The 14,428-nt window shown below is 38.6% G+C and overlaps 1 protein-coding gene across 4 annotated transcripts in view; it reads right to left on the bottom strand.

Moving 5' to 3' along the window:
* Window positions 1–2,753: 2,753 nt before the first annotated feature.
* igdcc3 (immunoglobulin superfamily, DCC subclass, member 3) overlaps window positions 2,754–14,428 on the bottom strand; it is a 58,621-nt gene continuing 46,946 nt past the window's right edge. For 2 of the 4 annotated variants that reach the window (XM_067496320.1, XM_067496317.1), the window contains exons 8-14: window positions 13,603–13,850; window positions 12,221–12,385; window positions 11,675–11,863; window positions 11,162–11,266; window positions 10,794–10,929; window positions 10,472–10,682; window positions 2,754–9,945 (exon numbers count right to left, since the gene is read on the bottom strand). In XM_067496320.1, the coding sequence (XP_067352421.1) occupies window positions 9,793–9,945; window positions 10,472–10,682; window positions 10,794–10,929; window positions 11,162–11,266; window positions 11,675–11,863; window positions 12,221–12,385; window positions 13,603–13,850 (1,207 nt within the window). In that variant the 3' untranslated portion in view covers window positions 2,754–9,792. The remainder of the gene's footprint in view (window positions 9,946–10,471; window positions 10,683–10,793; window positions 10,930–11,161; window positions 11,267–11,674; window positions 11,864–12,220; window positions 12,386–13,602; window positions 13,851–14,428) is intronic. The other 2 variants (XM_067496318.1, XM_067496319.1) reach the window with 2 other exon arrangements.

Raw genomic sequence — 14,428 nt, 5'->3', positions numbered from 1 at the left:
GGCAAGTGGTCGCTCAAATGCCGAGTGTGTGCATGCATGCATGTTTGACTGATAACTGAAGACAAACTTGAGGGACGGGAGTGGCTGTGTCACAGATGATGACTTTATGTCTGTGCTTGTGAGCCCTACACTCACTGCCAATGAAAGGGCCACCCAATTTATCTCTCATACACATTTAAATGTGTTATATAAGGGCAGTGATACAACCCGCATGGTCGGTTCCTGCAGAATGATTCCCCCGGCACACATTGCAATCACATCAGTCCTCTTTTTTCTTAGAAACAGTCACTCTATTAATGCTTTCAGTGCCATGTCTCCTGTGGCCTCAGCATGTTAATGCCCACATTCTCCATCAGTCACTCTCCACCATCTGACACTCCATCCTAACTGGAGCCACAGGCAATAGCACATGGACGAGCAAAGCAGTGGAAATGTATTGCCTTTTTCAACTGCACAGGCTTTCACCCAAACACACCCACAGGAAATAGATGTGCATATTATACAACAGAGGTTCAGCTTAGCTATTTGCAGATCCTACATGTATAAAAAACACTATCAAATATGCACTGCGCTTAACTTGCTTCTCAGCTGCACACATGGGGACATGCGACTACCTTATGGATGGCACTAGTTTAACCATTAGGAGCAAGTGGGAGGCATCATCTTGTTCAAGGACACTTCAAACCACCAACCTTGGGATTAGTGGATGGTCCGTTCTATATGCTGTTATATATTCATCTATTCAACAATACATACATAAACCCTTCTAAACAATCACAAAAATGTTGACTTCAATAGCAAGTTTTTGGAGGATTATTTATTGTGATTGTCATAATGACTAATACAGTACACAAACGGGAGTGCACAGGGTCAGGGTGCAGCAGATTTTAGCAGAGTGTAGCAGAGTAGAGGAAGGTCTGGGTGCAGCAGAGTGTCTTAATTTAGAGTCTTATGCTACTGCCAGTAAGTTACATTTTGTAGATTTAAAGTTGTACTTTTATCATAATAACATGATAGACATGCTTTAAAATTGCTAGACTGAATAATAATGTAAAAATGCCAATGGCAGTGACAAACCAGACTTTGCTCTGCAGGTCCCCTTAGCTCTATAGTGCTTTTTAGTCTATTGTGTATTAGTAACTGAATTGTGTGTGTGAAATAACACTGAATAACACTGAAATTGACTGTATGTGACCCTATGTGATGTCACAGCAGGGACGTCACAGGAAAGGTGTGTTACGGCTGGGAAATCTGGAAACAATAAAAAAAGTGGAAGCCGGAAAAAAAGAAGCAGGGAACATCAGAGGTCGGCGGGTATGAAAGTTGACTGGTGTGACTGCTGCCCTCCCTCCCTCTTGGTTGCTCCCTTCGAGCCACTAAAAGGCGTGTGGTGTGAGAAGGCAGGAGACAGCTGCACCCCCCTTACTCCTCCTCTGGGCTCTCTCTCTCTGGGAAACCGAGGTCCCCTTTCTCAGCTTTCTTTAAATGCTCTGGGGTCAGGAGGAGCCGGGGCCCAGTTGAGGTGGTCGATCCGGGGGTAGAGTTTCACTACTTTACATGGCCAGTCTGGCCTGTGTGTGTGTGTGTGTGTGTGTCTGTGAGAGGTAGAGAAAGGGGAGATTCTTGTGGAAAATCACTCTTTTTTTAAGAGGAACCTGCTGTAACGATCACAAACACCCTCCTGCTGCTATAATCTCCTGCAAAACACAAACCTTTCATCTTCCAGAAATACACACAACATATTTACACACCAGTGATGTCTATATACCCACAGTCAATCCACAGAAAAAATGTTAATGTGTTGACTGGTGTGACTAACAGTTAATGCAGTCACATAAAACTCACTTTAATATTTGATGTTTTTATAGGGAAACACTTAAAATAACAAACAGCCTCAGGAAATATTTTTTTTTATCAAACAGCTCTCGTCATCACATCTAAACAGAGTTAGAAATTAGCTTTGCTTCCCAACTGCCTGAAGAGATCTGTAGTATTTTAGCAATGAGTCAGGCCATTAAACCACATTAATGTCATGCACATACTGAGAGAGGTCAGCACTTGAACCATGGGAGATGCAGTGACAGTAAAAGATAGTGAGAATTTTCCTAGATTTCGTGACCATTCATCTTAAGATAAAATTTGCAAATCAAAAGTCAATGGCTGATACCTGCAACACGTATAACTCCTGCAAGTGATCATACAAATTGGAAATTCTCTTTTTGCTTAGAAATGCTTTGGGTCAAAATATAAAACTGCAGAACAGACACTAAATGAATTCTTTACCATTAACCTTCATTTCCTCCTAACAAGTGTGGCAATGCCAGGCAGGTTGGTTTAATCCTGGCTGCTATGTTTCTTGACACGTGACATCTACAGTGTGAGGTTCCAATATATGTACCAAACAGAGAGACAGAAAAGCAGAAAGACAAAGAGCATTTACAAGGCCTGTGCCTTGAAGTTCAATCCTGCATTGGTTTCATTGTGATTAAAGGTTCGGCACCAACTTTCATTTACCAGGAGCTCTGGGCCTTGTGTGCCTAGCAGGAAACAAGTTAATTAATGTTCTCCACAATAAAACAGGACAGAGAAGTGGGGAGTGAGAGGAGAAGCCGGCACCAGATTGATCTGCTGTGTCTCATTGTATCACTGGAAGCAAGAAAGAACACATACCTTTGCTGTAAGTTATGCTTCAGCCACACTCCCATGCACACACACAAAACATGCACACATACAAAATAAACACAGATTCGGGATTTATAGTTACTAGAACTAGTTTATTATCACCGTTATTGTTTTTTTTTTTAATCTTCAATCAGTGTTGCACAATGAACCCTAAACAATACAAATCACTAAAAATTGTCTATTTCGCTTGTTACACAAATGCATACACACATACATACAGTACACACAGTATATGTGGATATGTATACAGATTTGTAATTGCGACACCTTGAGGAGAGGGAAGAAATGTACCTTGTGGAAACATACAGTAGTGATCCCTGACAATTATCTGAGAAAGCTTTTTAAATCATCTCAGACTGACCGGAATTTAACAGTAAAAGACGACAGATGGTATGTGAACATGCGCTGACGATGCAGATTTGTGCTCCCTTTATTCCTTTCAAATGCTCTGTTAATAAATCAAACGCAGGTAATGAGGCTCGGTTTACATAAGCGTAATACATACTGATACTGGTTTCAGGTGGACACCACATTTGAACCCTGCAGCAAATTTAAAAGAACTGCCGGGTTTAGTAAAAACAATTTCCTTAACGATGTATGAGAATTAAGCAGCAGCCAGGCAGCTTTTCCCTTCTCTTGCCCTTTGTTGTGTTTTTTTTTTTTTACTAAGCTTTAGACCATAAACAAAAGACAGCAATCCTTTAAGTATAAAAGCAAGAAAAGTATCTCTGACAAGCAATAGAGTGAGTTAATCAAAGCCATTTATGAAAAACAGTTTTGTGCAAAGGTCAGGGCATCAGGACAAAGCTGGTGTGTTTGAGGTTATGCCTGTGTGCATAACAGCTTATTGAAAAAAACATCCTTGGTCCTTGGTGGAGCCCATTGACGACAAAGCTTTTCACTCCATTGCTTCAATGTTAATGCATCAGAATCAAAAATACTCATTCTCAAACACCTAGATGATTTTTTTTTTTTTTTGGCAATTTCATAGACATTTCAGAATTTGTGTTGTCTTCTTTGGAGCAAATATTCATTTATGAAAGCATAGGCTCAGTTGGAAATTTGTGATCTGACTGTGGAGTTTTTGGTTTGACTACTGTCAATTTGTGATGAAGAAACTGAATAAATAACTAAGAATGTTTTTTATTTCCCGCATTTCAGGGACTTTAAAGTCAACTGAAACTTCACAACTTGATGCAGATAAAACAATCAGGCCTTCAAAACAGCCTTGTCTAACACTTCTCATCACCAACGTTGGAGATGGTTTCAAGATGTGAAAATTTAAATGCTGGGCCAACAACATAACTTAATCAAACATCCTGTCCAGTTTCTTTACAATTCTTCAGGGAAACCAGCAACACAGGGCAAGAGCAGGTCATATATTTGTACACCTAGATGGTTTTATAACAAGTTATTTGCTAAAATTTCCCTTTAAGACTAAATAATCTTTTGCTGAAGGGCAATCTGTGAATCAAAAACATACATGCACATCCAACCTGCTGTGTGATGCTCTGCACAGGAAGACACCTGTGTCTTAAAGCATGATGTTTTCACTTTGAAGCTGTTATTGAATTTTAAACGCTAACTTCACAGAAGTAGCAGGTGTGGGGGGTCGATCCCACCTGCAGAAGCTCTTTATGTATTCCAGTGAGTTGCCAAATAAATGATGACTGAACATGTTTAAATGGTGTTAAGCTCAAGACGGAACAGCAAAGATGGTTTGTGAAGGAAAGTGAAGACAACGGGACTTCAGACTGGTGGGAACAGGATGAGGCGACAATCAGCGGGAGCAAGATTTAGAGTTGTTAACAGAAAATGTCACTCAGCCTATTTTCATCAATACACACCATCAAAACAGATTGAACCAGTGAGACAGGACCATCAATAGCACCATATTGAGACCACAACATTATTTTGCCGTTATTTGGCTAAATATCACAGTGTTACCATAACGAGTCCAATAGGGATTAACTAACACTTTTCATTTCAGCTAAAATCACACGTTAGCGCTTAGTTTCTCATGCAGATCTACTATACGTTTTTCTCAACCTTTAAAAGCGTTGGAATCAATCTGCTTTCTTGACAAAGGTATATAAAATATAATACTGATCTCAAACAATAAAAATACAATTACATTGAATCACCATTTGACAAGAGTATAAATTACTTGGAAACTCTTTACACTCAGCATTTTTTGACATGTACAGTCATGAGGGTCTCAGAGCAGAACACCATAGAGATAAATGTATTGAAAATGTAATCAATTCACAATCATATTGGATGGTCATTTGGTGCCACAGCAGTCAATACCACATAATGCCAAGGACATTTCAAGAAGAGACCAGTTGCATGAGACTTTTAGGAAAACGACAGTGGGAATAGTTCCTGGCCATCGAGATCAACCACTGACTCCCAGCATTGTACTTATATCTATAATAGAACTTAAATTTCCATCTGATTTGATATGGTTACCTGTGTGCAGTTAATGCATAATAAGAGAAAAAACTGCACAAGCAGGTGTGTAGTCTAAGAACGTAATACACACAGTAGAGCCAAATACGGTCACAATCACCCAGCACATGCCCACTTCAGGATGCCTTCTTTGTTAGAACCTGAGGGTGTTGGAAGAAGTATAAATGAGCTGCACATCCATTATTTTTTATTTTAAACTTTAGATGATAATAGATTACTGTGCTATTTTCCCAGTCAAGTAATAGTTTCATCTCTAAAATGTCAGAAAATAGTTACGGATCACATCACTTTCTTAAAGCCCAACACAACTTGTTTTGTCCGACTTACCCTCCAACCCCTAAAATATTCATTTTACTATCAAATATAATATAGAAAAGCAGCACAGTTTCACAATTTAGATGCTTTCATTAGTTAGTTTTTGGCATTTTGTTGAAAAGTTACTTCAAAATAGTTTGATTAATTTTCTGCTGACTGAATAATAATTAATCGACTTATTGTTTTCAGCTCTGGGGATGAATCACACATCAAAACCACAGTACTGAACAGGATTAGTAATCCAATAAAAATCTTGTATTCCAGGATTTACAGGATTGATCAGTACATCTTTCACTAAGAATAAAAAACAAAACAAACAAATAAAACAAACACATTTGCTTTGTAATTTCCATTAAGTTAGTAGTTTTTCATAGAAACTGTAACCTCATACTAATGCATAATGTCACTTTAGAGGCAGGTGAACTATTTTCTGAGAATATTTCCATTTCCATCCACGAATGACACAATTAAATATTTTTCCTGCCAACATTTGAATGATCGACAAAGACGGCATCCATCAAAGCAGAATTTAAAGATGAAAATCTTGTAAAGTTCAAAAGGCAAAGAATGGACTGCTAATATACATTAAACGCAAGTATCAGAGAGTCCCTGAGCACACTCTCCTTATCCAAAGGTCAGGATTCATGGGTGAGGAAACGACGAGGCTGGCTAACTGACAGGGGCAGTTTGGAGATTTTTGCACTTCCCAAGGCTGCGAGATATACATGACAATGGCCCCTTTTTGCACTAACTGCGACAGCGAAGGAATTTTCTGGTCAGTCACAGAGAACAGCTTTGAGGCTTCCATTAAATCACACAGATTCTAAGATTTATCACAGAGCAACACGGCTACCTGACTTATTAATGCCAAATTAAGTAATCATGACCGTCACTGCAACAATTCCAGTGAACCATGTTAAACAGTTTGGCACTAAACCTGCAATTTCCTGCACAAGGAGATTAACTCTTAATTAAACCAACGGACAGAGGACGGGGGGAGGAAAGGAAGAAAAGCACATCACTTATTTCCCAAGTGAAACTACCCTCAACCGATGCAAAAACACTGATTAAGGCTTCTGCTGCTGCAACCCTGTAAAGGAATGATCACACTAGTAGTTAATAAATATCCAAGCAGGAAACATTTACTGCAGATCAGGCTTTTCTTCTGCTATTTTGACAAGCACCATTATAGTTTTTCTTCCCACACTTGTTAGATGATATTAACACCAACGTGTACAAATAAGTAAATGAAATGGAGAAATCTGCAAACAAACAAGCATATACAAATACATTTAAAAAGCATAAAAATACAGTACCCGACATGACTAAAATGGAAAATGTATATATTCTGGTTTGCATAACCCATTAAACCCGTTATTCAAGATGCTAGTTTTAACCCAACTAGCTCTGTAATCCCACTATTTGAATGGCCTCAATAGTTAGAGATATGTGTAAAATAAGACACACACTCCGTGTGTAGCTCTTTTTAAATTAGCTTAATCAATACCTGACCTGCACGTACTGTTGTCTGTTACTAAACTAGACAAGCGTTGTTATGTTTGCTAACACAAATGAAGAAAGCTCATGAACAAGCTGAATGGATTGAACCAAACTACCATTTGAGGGGTGATGTGAAGAAGTACGGTTGAGTCAAAACCTTAGATTTAAAATAAAAGGTAATTTAGCACAATATATTTGTGACTCAAGTGAGTGTGACGAATGAAAGTCTGGAAATACAATGAGAAGGATTACATCAGTTTTGTTTTCCACTTGGCTGCACATTAATAACATCTTAATGACAAAATGCAAAATATAGTAGTTAATGTAATGAGTTAAGGAGCATGAAAGGCTAATCAATGCCCGAATATTATGGAATTATTTTCTTGTTGTAATTGTAGGAGCAACGTGCTTCACTTTCTCACTTGACTTTAATGAAAAATAATGTTTCCATAAAAGATAATAAGCACCAGTGAGAAAAATAAAGAGAAAAACAAATGTGAGGATAAATAAAGTTGCACAGTGAAATACACTAGAAAGTCAGAACGATAATGAGCTGTTTTAATAGTTACAGCATGAGATAAAGATTCAAAAAGTTCTCCCTCCATTTGTGTTTGTGTCCTTTCTCTTCTGTCTGTCTCTCATTGTAACAACTACAACAGAAAATACATACGTGTCTGTATTCACCTAAATTATTGTTCTGTATGTTTCCTTCACTAAGACCTGAGAAAAAGGCCAAAAACAAGGTTGAGGTAGGTAACCATAATGCATCAGAGTAAGTCCTATACAGTACGAGCACGAAGAGAGAACTAGAAAGAGAAGCCCTACGATCGTCAAGTCGCTCAACGACCATCTATGTCCCTCAGCTCTCTGTCTGTGGTCATCAGTTTCCAGCGTTATTATAACCACAGTGTTCCTGAAGCACTTCAACTAGTCAATGTTGACAGAAGGAAGAAGCCTGAGCAGCCATTGTGGTTTTGGGGAGAGACTATTCATAGACAAACATTATTGGCAACTGTGACGTCTCCTGGGCACAGGAAGTGTAAACGGCTACTATGCTTCTTTAAGATGCCAATAATGTGACATGAGAACAAAATTACTAAGAGCACTGCAGCAAAGTATTTAGAAAAAAACTTAAGAGATACACTGCTGTTATTTTAATGAAAAAACAGTTAAACATTTTGGGAAATAGCAGACTTTCATGAATTTAGAGAAGCGATCGACACTGCTCTCAGTCAAGGAATAACTCGCATACACACGTAACCCTTGTAAAACAGTAAACAGTGTTTTTGCGCTTGGGTTCTGTATGAATTAAACAAATAAAATGTGTTTTTAATAAGTAAGCTTTAGAGGCGCTGATAAGTGGCTTCTGTTATTGTTACATACTGTTCTCACATCTGAACACAAACAATGTAAAAGTAACAAATTACCAATATTTCCCAAAATCCAACTATTAACTACTTTAAGTCATTACACACACAATAATGGAGTATTTGGGGACAATGTGATAGGATTTGTGCTTCATATTCTTCTTTTTTACATTCATTCAGTGGATCTGCACGCAAACACACATGCACACAAAATTCAATCCTGGCACTCATGTTTGTATATTTTATATTGTCCGATTGTCCGACATTAGGTGTCACACCTCATTCAGCAGTAAATAGCCTTGGGAAAATCATTGGTAATGCAGTGTATCTCTAATGGTTTTTTTCATTCAACTGAAGCAACTATTATGATTTTTAAATTAAAGAAAAAGGTAAAAAATATAATACAGCATAATTCATACAAATCCTTATCATAGCATAAATCATATAACAGTGTTATCAGTCTGTCAACTTGCATGAGGTACTGACAATGTATCTACAAACAGCATATTCATCAACAGAGGAAAACAAGGACTTCACAAAGGGGGGAAATAGGGTTTTTCATTATGCAGTAGAGACAAACAACAACAACAGCAACAACATTAACATTGTTATCTTGAGGTAGAACATTAACTTCAGCATTTGGAAGTGCTTTATGTTGGATACTTGTTTTTTTTTCTCGCTTCAACAAGCAGGAGAAGAAAGACGATTCTTGACATCTGAGGTAGTGCGGAACCTGATCTCGCAGTTTCCAAACCAATCAGTTCCTCTGCATGTAAAGTAATTGTGAGCACAGGGGAAGGTAAAGTCCTTAAAAGCTTCCCGCAACACATTCATTCCGGCTGAGGTAGGTTTTTGTTGAATTGTAACGTTCACACAGCCAAGTCAAGTGCCTGTATGAAGGCCAAGAACTCATAAAAATGTTACTATCACTGAAACAAAGTCCTGAGACAGAATATATTGTATCCCTGGAAGAAGGCTGAGGTGTTCTGTGAGCATGAAGGTGGAATGATTGATAGGTCAGAGTGGGCAGCAGGAGTCTTTGACATCCACATAAAAGTAGAGATAAGACCAATAACTTATAGCCACTTTAACATATAGATGATAAAGATATATGTTTATATTTATATATATTCATAAACTTAAAAATAAAATCATTATTGTACAACAAGGACATTCTGGGGCCTCTATTCTGTGTGCTGCCCAACACCAAAACATTAACAAAAGATCAAATTGTAAAAATAAAGAAAATTTACCTGGCCTGCTTAGCTATAAAGAGCTTCACAACAGAAGAGAGCTGTTTAAACCCAGGACAAAATTATACAGTCCTAGATCTTCTAGAACGTTTTAACTTACCAATAAAAAAAATCTTTGCACAAAAAGACAAAACTACTTTGAAAGGAAAAACTTGCCAACCTGAGTGAGAGACGAGTCTATGTGGATACTGGACAGTGTCATATTAATTAGCCTTCATACATGACTGGCCTTGGTCCTGTTGAACCACTTCCATTGCAGGAGGCTCGTGGAACTGAGTCTCTGTGTCCCGCTCCATCGCAAACTCATCCAATGGTATCGTAGACAGCTGGGTGTCATTTAGTATGTAGGAGTCAGACTAAAAACACATACAAAACAATAGCAGGTCAGCTGATACTTACAGATACTGACAGAAAGGAAACATGGGATGAGGAGGGATAACAACGGATTGAATTCTGCAGCTACATGTCAGTTTTCCAATCACCAGGCAATTTTGAATAACCTTGTATTTTAATAGAAAACCTATTTTTGGTGCAGCTACTAGCTGTTTATTCTCTAAATTACCTTACTGCACTGCCACATTGGATTATTTAGTGGTACAAAAAAGTTTTTTGCCTGTTATATTGTTTTGTACTGTTTTCTGTTATACAGTTAGTTTGAAATAAGTGTCTTTCTATTGTTTTTGTTAATTGTCTCCTAATATCGCACCAGATAAATTAATAATTTAATTTCTGCCTGGAGCAGCAGTTTTCTGGGCTAGTTGGAAATTAACTGGAAAGACTGAGTGAGAGCTACAGTCCAATTGAGTTAAAACAAAAACTATACAGTTGTAATAAACTGTGTCACATTTATATTTGTTTAGTGATCTTAATATCAGGACTCACTATACACGTGCCGTGTGTGCCGGGTTGCGTAAAAAGTCTTTCAAGCTCATTGCTGTCGACCACTTTCTTTCCTGTTGTACTGCCGTTGACTTCCATGTTCCTCCTGGCAGACCCGTTCAGCCCAGAAGCCCTCTGTGAAGAGGAGGACGATTCCAGCACCACACTGTGCCCAGACTGAGGGGTGGCCTGAGGTGTCTTACACATCATTAACCTGGGGATTACATAACACACACACACACACACACACACACACTTATCACCCTAACCCTCGACAACAATCATTTGTTGCTGTAGGGGATTTAGATATCATCTTTGTGCTGACCTGCCACGGTAGCTGAAGACTAAGAAGAGTACACAGAAGATGATGCACGTGACTCCAATGTGGATACCGATTATGATGCCTGTAGTGGATGTTTTGCTCTGTTGATCTTTCTCACAATCACACGGAGAGTCCAGCACTGAGGAGATACAACACACTTGACAAACTGTCACCAAACATTGCATAAACCAGGCTGCATCAAGAAAATGTGGACTTAATGCGTCTGTCTCAAGGCTTGAACAGTCAGTGTTCCTAAAACAAAAGATGATGCATGTAACGCAGTGAGAATAAACTCTGACGTGCTTTGATTGCGTGAAACATTATGTACAGTAGCTACTTTGTAGCACTGTTAGGTTGTGTAAGACAATCACCAGATTTCTCCAATGCTTCTCGAAGTGAAATAAATCGCATTGTTGCATTGCCGTCTCCGTGTTGGTTGTATGCAAGGAGCTTTATCTCATAGACCAGCGTAGGATCTGGACAACGAAAGGAGAGAAAGAAATACATATAATGAATGAGGCTTATAAATGGGACAGTACGCATATCAAATGGACATGTCACATTTTTCACGGTGAGTCATATTTGAAGATGCTTTTAGCCTTATGAAAATATATATTTAGTCAAATTTCTTAAGTAATATAGTTCTATTTCTGCCAATATTTACAGTAGGGGAGTACAATAATGCTTTTCTTTGCTAAAATTAAGTGAAGATAGCAGCATCAACATGTTTTTTATTAGCTATGAGCGGTTTTAATTCTACATTTATTTTCTTTCCAAGGAGGGATTCTGAGCTGCTTACTAAGAGATCTAGATCACATGATCAAATATGGTTCCTGTAATTAAAGATTAAAATGATAATTTAACACTAAAATGTCATGTCTCACCCAGGTGAGTGATGTTGTACTGGGTGATGTTTCTGGAGAAGGTGATGGGACCAGTGAACAGTGGTGTGTGGGCTCTCCTGTAATATAGTCTGAAGCCTTGATATTGGCCCATCTTCGAGGAAGGCTCCCATGTGGCTTGGACAATGCTGGCATTCACCACCTTGGTGTAGAGGGAAGGAGGCCCAGGTACTGAAACACAATGCAGACTGTCAACTAAAGTAGTAGTATGATCATAGTAGTTTAACAATTGACAAAGGTGTGTATAAACAACAAAATGTAGCTAAAATCTGCAAAATTAACGTGAACTGGGGTAACATGATAGCAGGGTATTTAGCTCAATGGAAGTTTATCTACCGAAATTAATAAGCTTGAAATATTGCATGTTTTCATTCTGAGGTACTCAAATCTTTAGCAAATCTCCAATTATTTTTTTTATAGCAATATAATGCAATAATGCGTTGTATGCATAATGCATATATATATATAAATAATACATATGATATATATGTTTTGTATATGAATGCGTGTGCTTTGCTCCTAACTCACCCTCCCCATGAGTTCTCACTGTGACGGTGTCCGATGGTTTGCTGGCCCCATGGGATGTGTAGGCCTTGACGTAGAAGGTGTAACTGGTGGAGGGCTCCAGGTCCCTAATAACCTGCTGCACTGTCAACTTACTGACAGCCTCCTCATATTCCATTTCCAATGGGTCTGAAGGAAAGATAATGGAGGTGGAGGAGGAGCAAATGAAGTAACAGAACACAGAAGTGAGGGTAGAGGAGAGGAAAGGCAAATGACAAAAGAAAACAGAGATGGGAGGAGGAGAAGGCATTTAAATGGCGAAAAATAAGATCTGAAAGGAAACAATAAATACAATCTGTTTCTGTCCTCATTTTATGGTTATTGCCCATTTCTCTGGTAATAGCTAATCTATTTTGGCCTGGGAGCCTGAATGATGATGGGTAGGTGAATTGCAAGGGTGGGGTAAAGAGATAGAGGGGGAAAAAGTGGGAGTTATAGAGCATGTGTTAAAGCATTTTATTGCTCTTAATCCAGAGGCACCCAACCATAACCACTATCTACCGCCAGCCCTCAACCAATTCCACCATACCATCTTGGAAAGGTAATTACAGCAAATCCTGTTGGTTGGCCCCCAGGGCCCTTAATTATCCTTCTCATAGAACTACTGAGTAGAACCGCAGCTGGTGCTACAAGACTCTGCCCGCACACTGTAACATGCACACACTCTCACCTGTAATGGTAAACCAACACACTGTACGTGCAGAAACAAACATACACATGTTCATGTGTGATCATTGCAACAATCCACGCATTAACTGCGTGGATGACAAAAAACTTTTTTTCGTATTCCACCTGTACAGTGGAGAATGTGGATATGCACTTTAGCACTAACACCCTATACACGACTATATTTGTTAGGATTCGGATGCTTTTGCAATTTGTGCTATATGTGGTTTTTGTTCCTGTGTGAATGCAGTTATTACAGGTGCCAAATGAATGCAATGAAAATGTAATGGGAAACACTAAAGACAATATGTTTAAACGTATCACGTTTGCCTGTGACAATATTATTCAAACGGGAGATTTGCAGCATTCGCAATTTGCATTTAGCTTACATACTGTTTTTGTGGAATGGGTCTTCATCCTCATAACATCTGTTTATCAGGTCACATACAGTATGTAAATATCAGTGTGCTGTTGGCTTCTCATTGCCATGACAGAGATCACTGATTATGTAGTGATTCACCTCTGTTTAGTCTCTTGTTATCTCTTCTGTCATGGGTTTTTTTTCACTGATTTCATGTGACAATGCTTTGTCTTCTAATCATTTTAGAACTTGATTTATTCTAACTTATTTTTATGTAATTCATTGCATGTTATAGTTTGAATCTTCAGTGCAGCATCACCTGAAGTCCTACGGATGTGGACTACATAACCAATGATGTCCTGAGTGTTCTGATTGGGCTCCATCCAGGACACCTGAATGGTGGTGGGTGACAGAGCTTCGGCCTGCACACGAGTGGGCTCCCCAGGCAGTCCGTTAGCCCAAAGCACTGTGAGACGAGCGCTGGCCTGTGTGGAGCCAGCACTGTTCTCAGCAATACACTGGTAAATAGCCTCATCTTCTTGGCTAATGCCATCTATTGTCAATGTGCTGTGAGAGCAGGAGGAAAGAAGAGGTGAAACAGGAAGGAAAAAAGCGGGAAAGAAAACAAAATGTAGAAGTTTAATTCCTTTAAAATCAACATTGAACATAAGAGTTGATTAGGTCTGTATGTGAGAAATTTTTAGTCCAAATCCAAAATGTCAGTTCTTCTGGTGATTTAATTAAAAGCAAATGTTATTAAATGAAAGTGTTTGCATTAAAATATACCAAATCAAGAGCATGAACAGTGATTTTTGTCTGTGATAAATTGTTAATGAACTGTTATTGGTTTTTGTTTATTACAAAGCACTTAAAAAGTTCACACCAGCACCAAGGCAGCACACAACAACAGAACATACCAAGTTTTTAATCTGCATCTGGAGCTATGCTGGTTGGGTGAAAACGCGCATGATAGTGGTTGCTTATGTATATTCTTGTGGGGAAAATCCGGGGTTTATTCAAATAAAATGGCTACATGATCAATCAAGTATGGCCATTTCAATTTATTGTGGGACAGTGGGAATATTTAGGGAGAAAGACCTCAAAGATACAGTATCTTAAATTCAAGAGAAAAACAAATGTAGGGG

The sequence above is a fragment of the Channa argus genome, chromosome 2 (genome assembly GCF_033026475.1).
Source record: "Channa argus isolate prfri chromosome 2, Channa argus male v1.0, whole genome shotgun sequence".
NCBI classification, from domain to species: domain Eukaryota; kingdom Metazoa; phylum Chordata; class Actinopteri; order Anabantiformes; family Channidae; genus Channa; species Channa argus.
Note: the sequence above shows the minus strand (reverse complement) of the source record. Positions and strands in the feature narration are given on the sequence as shown.